Source organism: Henckelia pumila, chromosome 4, assembly GCF_033568475.1.
Source record: "Henckelia pumila isolate YLH828 chromosome 4, ASM3356847v2, whole genome shotgun sequence".
Taxonomy (NCBI): domain Eukaryota; kingdom Viridiplantae; phylum Streptophyta; class Magnoliopsida; order Lamiales; family Gesneriaceae; genus Henckelia; species Henckelia pumila.
The window spans coordinates 205,115,005-205,124,558 of NC_133123.1; the positions used below are offsets into that span (position 1 = coordinate 205,115,005).

The 9,554-nt window shown below is 37.7% G+C and overlaps 1 protein-coding gene across 1 annotated transcript; it reads left to right on the top strand.

Moving 5' to 3' along the window:
* The first annotated feature begins 4,440 nt into the window (after window positions 1-4,440).
* On the top strand, window positions 4,441-9,281 carry LOC140864961 (uncharacterized). The gene is made up of 2 exons (XM_073269417.1): window positions 4,441-6,221; window positions 6,573-9,281. Exons 1-2 carry the CDS (start codon window positions 5,055-5,057, stop codon window positions 6,576-6,578), a joined length of 1,173 nt encoding a protein of 390 aa, XP_073125518.1. The 5' UTR covers window positions 4,441-5,054; the 3' UTR covers window positions 6,579-9,281.
* The last annotated feature ends 273 nt before the right edge of the window (window positions 9,282-9,554 follow it).

The window sequence follows — 9,554 nt, forward strand, 5'->3', positions numbered from 1 at the left end:
CTCTTAAAACTGTTGAAGAATTTCGAAAATTTAGAAAGGATTTAATGATGAACTCTAAGGCACGTTTTAAACGCTATATTTTAAGAGATGTTTTTAAGATCTCTCTCAGGATACAATGGAGATAATAAACTAATTCAAGACGTTTGAATATGATGATGCACCTCTATTTATACAGAATGAAAAGACGTTTCTGAATGGGTGTGACTCTTAGTCAAACAATCATGCATCCGTTCATGAACCAAAGCATCCACTCGCGAACAGTCGTGATGTTAGGTCGATCCTCGCGACCTGACCGAGCAGGTCGATCCCCGTAATTTTTGCAGCAAAAATCTTTATTCGTTATCGGCAACAAAATTTCTGAAAATATTCTGAAAAATATTCTAACAACAAATACACAAAAACATATATAAGTCAGTGCACCAGCTTGAATTAATGCATAATCGGAGAAACTGAAATTTTTGTTGTTTTGAAATGAATATAAAACAACACACTTTAAAATGTAACGTGCATTTGCTCGAATTGTCAATTGTAAATTTTTTTAATAGAAAAAAATGATATATTTAAGAGTTTATACCATAAATAAATCAACCCGGGAAAGATATGATTCCATATTTCCACTGGGAACATGGAAATTAAAGTGGGGCAATAATGGAAGTGAAATCCCCAAAAAAATTTTTTGTACAACACTCACTCGGACAGACAACAAGTAAATTGCCAAATAAAGCTAACTACTCCACCAAACTTCATCCCCAATATTTTAGGTCACATGCATGATGTGAACCTTCACGTGACCAAGTTACTAACTTTATTTACAACAAACATCGTCGGTACAATCCTCTAATTAATAAGTTGTCTACCCATATGAACTCACCTATATATATCTTTTCCCGAGCCTTGTCGATGCTATCTTATGAGTAGTACTCCAACTCTTAATTCGAGAGTTACAAGTAGACATGATGTGTATTCGTACTCCCCTAAAGATCACATGAACAGATCCCTGTACGTAATTCAAAGAACTCAAATGAAATCATGTGGTCCACTTTGCATCACATTTGATTCTTATATAATCGTGAAAATTTGACAAATAAATATTTATATAATTGAAAATTTGAAATGATGTTGCCATACATATACTTATGTATCATGAAGTGTAGCACAATCTAGGGTTGAAGATTTCATTCTCCAAGAAGTACAAACCTCTGTGCTTTTGGATCATGTAAACTTCTCGTATTTAATTGAGCGAAGACCCAACCCATATATTTCAGGGATCCATTAACTCTTGTTTGACTTTTGGTCTTCCTACCCGGAGGATTGAAATATATTTCCTTGAAATTATTGGATAGTGTTAATCCATACGTAAATAACTGAACTATACATATAAATAAATCTGGTTGTAATTAGTTTTACAAATCTACCAGCCATGAATGATGAATCTCCCTAAGAGCATGTTCAATAGTGCATGTGAGGATATTGATGTGATGAAGTTGGTAACTTCATTGCATGCAGATGTCGACTATGATAACGTTATCTTATGGTTCAACGAGGGTTAGATGATGGTGAAAAGATGTTGAAATATTAATTTTTTATGTTAAAATATTAAATTTTTATTTCATAAAATAAATGAATATTTAAAAATAAAATTACATATAATTTAAAAATATTATTAAAAATAACACACATAAATAAAAAACACACAAATTAACTATTCAACTTCATTATTCACTTACATTATTTTTTAAATTTTTAAATTATTTTTAAATGTTAAAACGATTTAATATTATTTTTAAATATTAAAACAACCAGATTAAATCTGACCATTCGAGATCTGACCATTAAAAAAATTTAAAAATAAATAAATAAATAAATAAAAGAACATGTGGGACTTCATCGCACGGAAATATATATCGCACGAGGAGTCATCCTTGTGCAAAATGAAATGGGCGAGGAAGACCACTTTCACACTGGGCTTCCTTGCCCATTGCAAATGCCCCAACTCATACGTAATGAGCCAATCACATCTTTTGTTTTTTTTTTTTTAAACTAGCCAATCACATCTTTTAAAGATCCAAAATTCTTGTTTGCCTGATATATAGATTAGAGAAAGAGTCTCGGTTCAAATCATGTAAATATAATTTCCTCGAAAATTAAAGTTTAAACTCAAGCAAATAGGGGATTTATCTTAATAACTCATTCGATTCGAACTCAAGTAAAGAACTTCACAATGTATCATTAAAAAAAAATTTCAGACTCCTCAGAAAAAATAATCTTATACAAAGATTCTTTATACATATATATATTTATCAATTTTCGAAAAAGCATTAGACAAAAGGCGTGTGACGACTCACCGCTTAGTGCCTAGCCGTCTAGGCAGGGTCTAGGAGGTTTTTTTTAAAGCCTAAATAATAAAATGCATCTTGAGATATTAATAAGTTCTACTATAAAATACAATTTTTATTTCTTATGTTTTTCGATTTTTGTACGAAACTCTTATAAAATTTTGATAACAACAACAACAACAACATAGATATTAATAGATATCAAGTCTTCATACGTAATATGATATTTAATTTTTTGCTTACTTTCTTTTCTGCGCTTCTTCGTTCCTTTTGTGTTTATTTCTTGTGTCGCATATTCCTTTTTTAGTTTTTGATTTTTAATTTTTTTTTATATAAAATAGTAATCGTCTAAGCGGATTTCTTCCTAGGCGGGAGATTAGGCGAGCGACGCCTAGAGATATATCCTAGCAAGAAAGTGAGGTGATAGGCAATAGTTTGCCACCGTCGAGCCTAAGCGCTGCCTTTTGGAACACTGATATTTATTGAAGAGGAATGTAGGGTGCAGGGAAATTCAGCTCGCGCCCACATCAATTTTCTTGTTATTTTATTTTATTTTTAAAAAAATTGGAGCCAATTTATGAATCGGACCTTTTCCCATGCTCCCTGAGTTCAAAACGTCGTCTCGGAAGCTTTTCCCACTCCCCGAAGCATTGTTCGTTTTCATGAACCCTCTCTTCCCATGCTCCAAGCTCGACCCCAAAGGAAACCCGTCGCCGCCAGCCTGACCAAGGCCTCCGTAAGTTCCTCCCATACCAACCCCCTTCCCCACCCCACCTAGGTGAGCAGAGACATGTCCGGAGCCCAGCTGCAAGCTTGCAACATCATCGTAGCTGAGGAAGCACAAAGGTTTTCGGCGGAGATATCTCCTCGGGTTCTTCTCATCCTCCAATTGTTGTAGATGAAAAGGGGGAATGTGTTTTTTTATTTTTATTTTAACAAAACAAATTAAGCTACGACATAGGCTCTAGCAGATCGGCGTGGGGCGGGAATGGATCGACCCGGGCTCTAGCAGGTCGTGGGGTGGCGGTGATGTGGTAGGGTCGCACCGCTTGTTTTCTCTTTTTTTTGGCTGCCCGGGTCGCATTTGTGTTGTTTTAGTGATTTGTGGTGGTGATGGGGGTCGGTGGATTGACGACAGAGGATTGAGCTGGCGGCAGAGAACGACGGAGGAGGTGGAGGAAGGTGGAGAAGGACGATGCAAGAGGGTCTTTCGTCGGAGATGCGGAAGCTTCTTCTATAGAATGTATTCTGAAATTGGGCTCAATTAAAAAAAGAAAGAAAAATGAGAAGGGCACCAGTTGTATGTTATACAATAATAGTATGCCTTAGTTTTCTGAAGATAAACTGAATTTTTAATTTTCAAGAAAGCAAGCTGTGAAACAACAAAAATATTTCTCAGTTATTCATTTACTAAAATCATTATGAATTAAACTCTAATCTGGTCAATTAGTTTCGATTTCTACAATTTACTTTTTTATTCAAAAATTAAGGATATGTCAACTTCTTACTCCGAGATATTAATTTTATGAATGTTAAGCATATTATATTACGTGACCAAGAAATCACTTATTAGTGTCCATATATGAAATCTTTTACAGACAGATCGTACTAATCTGATTATTTAAATATGAAACTTCAGATTTTAAGGTTTGTGAAGTAGGACTTAAAAACTCTAAATAATTATCATAAATTTTAAAGGAAGTAACAAGGTAAGTACCCAAAAACACGTGTAACTTATTTTCACTAATAAATATTTGAAGGGATATTAAGAGATCATAAAATAATTCTTATTTAGCTCCAGAACAAACCATGAACGAATGTGAATAGCAATTTCTTGAAACAATAGGTAATATTGAAGGTGGTAAGTTAAGTGAAGACGAACATATATAGATTGGACTACTCAAAAAACGTACAAAGTGGTGGTATTGTATGAAGGTAGAACCAAAATGTGTCTACATTTGCTACCTTAGGTCATCATAGATTCAAGATTGGGAAGACAGAAAGAGAAAAAGGAAAGCTTCCCATGTTTCATCGAACCCATCTATTATATTTATGTTTATTATTGTTATTATCATTATGTAACAAAAAGAATGGAAACATGAATTCCACACCCACAAAATCCCATGAACATACAAACCTTATGTTCGACCCATCCACCCACAGTGGCTTGCCGGCGCTTGAGCCTAAACCATCGGATGGTGGGAGGAAGTCGAACGCTGCTGCTTTTCTTTCTTCTTCTCAAAGAACGATGCAGAAAAGTTTTTTAGATGGAGAAGGATCATTGCTGCCTTCCAAGCCGACGGTATTTTACAAGAATAAACCAGGCATTTTCTTTTCTGAGGAGGAAACAAGCGAAATGGAGAAAGCTTACACGAATGCTTTGATTGGAAAATTTTTCGGTGGCTGGCCATCAAGAGATCGGACGCTGCAAGAATTTACAGTAGTAGGGTTTTCGGGCCCATACGTGGTGAAATTCTTGCGTCCAGGATTCCTGTTCATTGATTTCCAGTTGGAGGAGGACATAGCTCGATTTTGGGGTAAGGGACGATGGTTCCTTCAAGGACACTTGCTGCGTGTCTTCAAATGGACTCCAAAATTTGATTACCAGAGGGAGAGCTTGATCTTTCCGATTTGGGTAAGGTTCCCGGATCTGCCTATCTCACTATTGAATAAGAACAGTTATATTCAGTAGCAAATTTGGTTGGAAAGCCACTGAAAATGGATGAGTTGACATCCAAATCGGAACTTCTAACGTTGGCCAGGGTATGTGTTGAATTAGATTTATTGAAACCGAGGCATGATCATATATTTATTGGGCTCGGTGACAAGATAATCGATCAAAGATTTATTTACGAGAGCCTTCCAAAGTATTGTACATATTGTTGTCACATTGGGCATGGAGTGGATGAGTGTTTTGTGAATGTTCGTGTTCCATGGCCTCCTTCAAAAGCAAAAAATCTGGCGGACTTGAGGACTGTTATCAATGAAAAGAGGTCGAAAGAAACATTTGCTAGGGTAGAGGAAAACAAGCTTGGTTCGAAAGAAAAAGGTGATAATTCAGATGCTCGGAGGTTGGTTTGGAAACAGGTGGGTTCGAAGAAAGGAAAAGAGAAGGTGGGTGAAGGCTTGGATGTTAGGAGTCCATCATTGCATGACCCTTCAAGTTCAAATGGAGGTAATCCTAGGAGTCTGATGCCTGATCAGGGATTACAAAAATCTAACAAATTTGATCCTTTAATGACTTATCTTTCTGAGGAGGCTTTGGTCAATAAAGATCATGGTGTATCAGGTTTGGTCCCTAATTCCTTGGATGTTCAGCAGGGAGAAGCTTCTGACAAGTTTGATCCTAAGGTGGACAATCTTGCTAATGATCGGGTGCTTGCTAGAGATTTGGATATTTCTCAAAATATTTTAGTACCCAATCGATTGGATGGTTTATGGCAGAGTTCTTGGGTAAATGGGGTGTTTGTCCAAGATTGTTGGGATGGTTTAGAAGAGCAACACCAGAGTGTGCAGAATGGGTTAGCCCATCAGGGGGTTTTGGAACCAGCGGTGAACCTTGATGCAACGGGTGCTGAGATGGTTGATCAAATAGGTGTGGATATCGAGCTGGATCAAGAAGTCAGTGATAATGTTTTGGTTCTATATAAAGGCTCGCATGATGCTTTAGGTGAGCAAGAGAAGTCGCTGGAGGTGTCATTGAATGAGGAAATGCCAAATAATTCAGAGGGTGGGGTGATAAAGTGTATTAAGCTTCTGGAATATGTTCCTGAATCTGTTCCAGATGCTGTTCCAGATGCTGTTCCGGAAAGGGAAAAATATACAAAGAGAGGACAATTAGACCTCCGAAGAGAACTAGATCGGTTCCTGCGTCTGGAAATAGAGGTAATATAAGCAAGCTTGATTCTATTCCGTCCGATATTTCTCAGTGATTGGTACAATCTAGAATGTTAGAGGTATTGAGAATAAGTCAGCTCAGAGACGGATTAAGTTTCTGAAGGAAACTCAACTTCTTTTTATGGCTATTATAGAACCTAAGAGACAGCTTGATCAGGAATGGCGGAATAAAATTTTTGGATTCTCGCCAGTTCTGTCTAATGCTAGTAGTAAAATTTGGTTTTATCACTCAGGGGAGGTTTCGGTTTCAGTGGTGACAGATCATGATCAGTTTCTTCATATGAAGCTTTTCTCTAGGCTCTTCCCGATAGATATTTTTTTGACTATTGTCTATGCCAGTTGTGACAGGAGTGTAAGGAGAATTCTTTGGGAGGGTTTATTGAACTGTAAACCGCAAGATGGAGGTCCTTGGATGGTGGGCGACGATTTTAATATTATTGCAGAACCCGATGAACATTCTCTCGGCATGGTTAGTCGTCCAGGAGGTATGTATGAATTCACATAGTTCATTACTGATGTTGGCCTGACTGATGCTGGGTTTGTTGGGTCCAAGTTTACCTGGACAAATTCTAGAATTTGGAAGATGCTGGACAAGGTGCTTTTATCTTCATCTTGGGCAAATCATTTTAATTATTTCAAGGCTGAACATTTTCATTGGGGCTCTTCAGACCATTGTCCCCTGCTGATTTCGGCTCCAAATATGCCACGACCTTTTGGATCTTTTTGATTCCAGAATATGTGGCGTCAGCACCCTGAGGTTTCCCAGACAGTTAGGCTGAATTGGAATAACCCCTGTTACGCTAGGGGTCTGACCCGTGGTGATTAAATTGAAACGGCTTAAGGGTCATCTTAAATGATGGAATAAGGAAGTCTTTGGTAACATTCATGACAAAATTAATGTTCTTGATGCAGCTGCTAAACAGGCTGAGGAGTTTTTTGATCTTTTGCCTTCGGATCAAAACAGAGAGTCACTTGCTTTAGCTCAATCGAAGCTGGCTTTAGCTTTATCGATGGAGGAAGCTTTCTAGAAACAGAAAGCATATGTCAGGTGGGCTGTTGAAGGAGAAAGAAATACCAGTCTATTCCATAATTCGGTTAACAGGCGTAGAGCTAAAAATAAAATTTTTAGAGTGTGGGAGAATGGGGTAGCTTTGGAGAATCAGGCGGAAATTCAAGAATCAGGGGTTTGATTCTTTGAGAATTTATTGACAAGGGAATATTCACCTCTAAACAGAGCAGAGTTCGAGAACATTCCAGCATTAGTTAATGCAGAAAAGAACACGGCTCTTATGAATCTTATTGATGAGGAAAAGGTAAGAGATTGTGTTTTTTCTATTCATGAGGACAGCGCTGCAGGTCCAGATGGATTTTCAGCTGGGTTCTTTCGAGCTTGTTGGGAGATCATTAAGGCACATGTTATCGATGCAGTTCATGATTTCTGGAGTGGTTCTCCACTTCCCAGAAGTATTACAACAACTACTATTATTTTGATTCCAAAGAGTGTTGATGCGCAGCAGTGGTCTGAGTTTAGACCGATTAGCCTTTGCAATGTCAGTAATAAAATCATAACCAAGATTATCTCTCTGCGGATGCGGCCGATCCTTTCTTGGATTATATCACCATCTCAGAGTGGATTTGTTGTTGGTCGAGTGATTTTTGATAACATATTGATGGCCCAGGATATGGTGAATCATCTCAACTACAGATCGAGGGAGGGCAACATTATTCTCAAGATTGACATGGCTAAAGCTTTTGACAGAGTTAATTTGAATTTTCTGATGAATATGTTCAGTACTCTGGGATTTTCGGGATGGATTTGCAATCAGATTCAGCGTTGTATCAGTAATTGTTGGTTTTCGATTAATATCAACGACAATATATCAGGTTTCTTTGCTTCTAAGAGGGGTCTCAGACAGGGTGATCCTCTGTCTTCACTATTATTTATTCTTGCTGCAGAGTATTTGTCTTGTGGGCTGGACAACCTTTTTCAGAGGCAAAAGAAATTGGTTTATCACACGGGTCGGCCTATCATCTTATCTCACTTGGCTTATGCAAATGATCTTATTATCTTCTCTAATGGTGCGATTCCGAGCGTGAAGATTTTACGTGATTTCCTGTTTCATTAGCAATGCTTGGGCCAACTCATTAACAATGCAAAGAGTACTTCGAAAAATTGTTCAGTGGAGAGGATGGGTTGTTATTATTCTATTACAGGATTTGGTGAAGACAATTTGCCGTTACGGTATCTTGGGGGGCCTTTGTTCTTGGGTCCTAGGAAGAGTTCTTATTTTGATAATCTGATTGTCTGTGCCAACATGAAGCTTCAGGTGTTGGAATCGAAAATGATGTCTTTTGGGAGTAGGCTGGTCTTAATCAAAAGTATGTTATGCTCAATGCCGATTTATTTTCTACAGGTTTTACAACCTCCTGGAACTGTTCTTCACCGGTTGGAAATGTTGTGCGCTAAATTTCTTTGGGGATCCAAAACAGGGGATAAAAATATTCACTGGATTGCCTGGGAGAAATTATGTCTGCCTATTTCAGAAGGTGATATGGGTATTCGGAGACTAAAGGATTCAGTGACATCATTCTCTATTAAACTTTGGATACGATTCAAAACGGTGGATTCTATATAGAGCAGATTTTTACATAGTAGATATTGCAAGAGATCACCACCCGCTGCAGTTAATCTTCTTCAGAATGTTTTCCCCACTTGGAGAAGGATGATGAAGATAAGAAAAAGAGATGAAATGGATCTTGGTTGGGTCATTGGTGATGGAAATATCAGTTTCTGATTTGATTCTTGGTTATCAGAAGGTCCGTTGGTATTGTTGGTCCCTGTTAAGGGACAGGAGGACAGGAAATTTAATTGGTTTTGTGATGAGAGAAGCTGGAATCTTGATAAACTTCTCCTTGTTGTTTCAGAAGAGGTAGCTTGTCAAATTATGGAGGTTCCCATTCATTCGACGGATTTGGATAGGGCTGTTTGGAAGAAGTCCACTAGTGGCAGTTTTTCTACTTAATCTTCTTGGGAGGTGGTGCGTTGTAATAAACCAGATATTGATTGGTTTAATGGCTGCAGGCCCAAGCTCCTTCACCCTTCCATCTCTATTTTTTGTTGGAGATGGTTTTGTAGGAGGTTACCCATTGATGATATTAATTCTTCAGGTTCGAGGGCTGTCTTTGGCTTCGATATGTCAGTGTTGTCGGGGACAGAAGACTTTTAATCATATATTTTTCTTGAGTATTCCGACGACTATGGTGTGGAGTCATTATGCTTGAGACTTTGCTATTCAATACCCTCACAATTTTAATAATTGG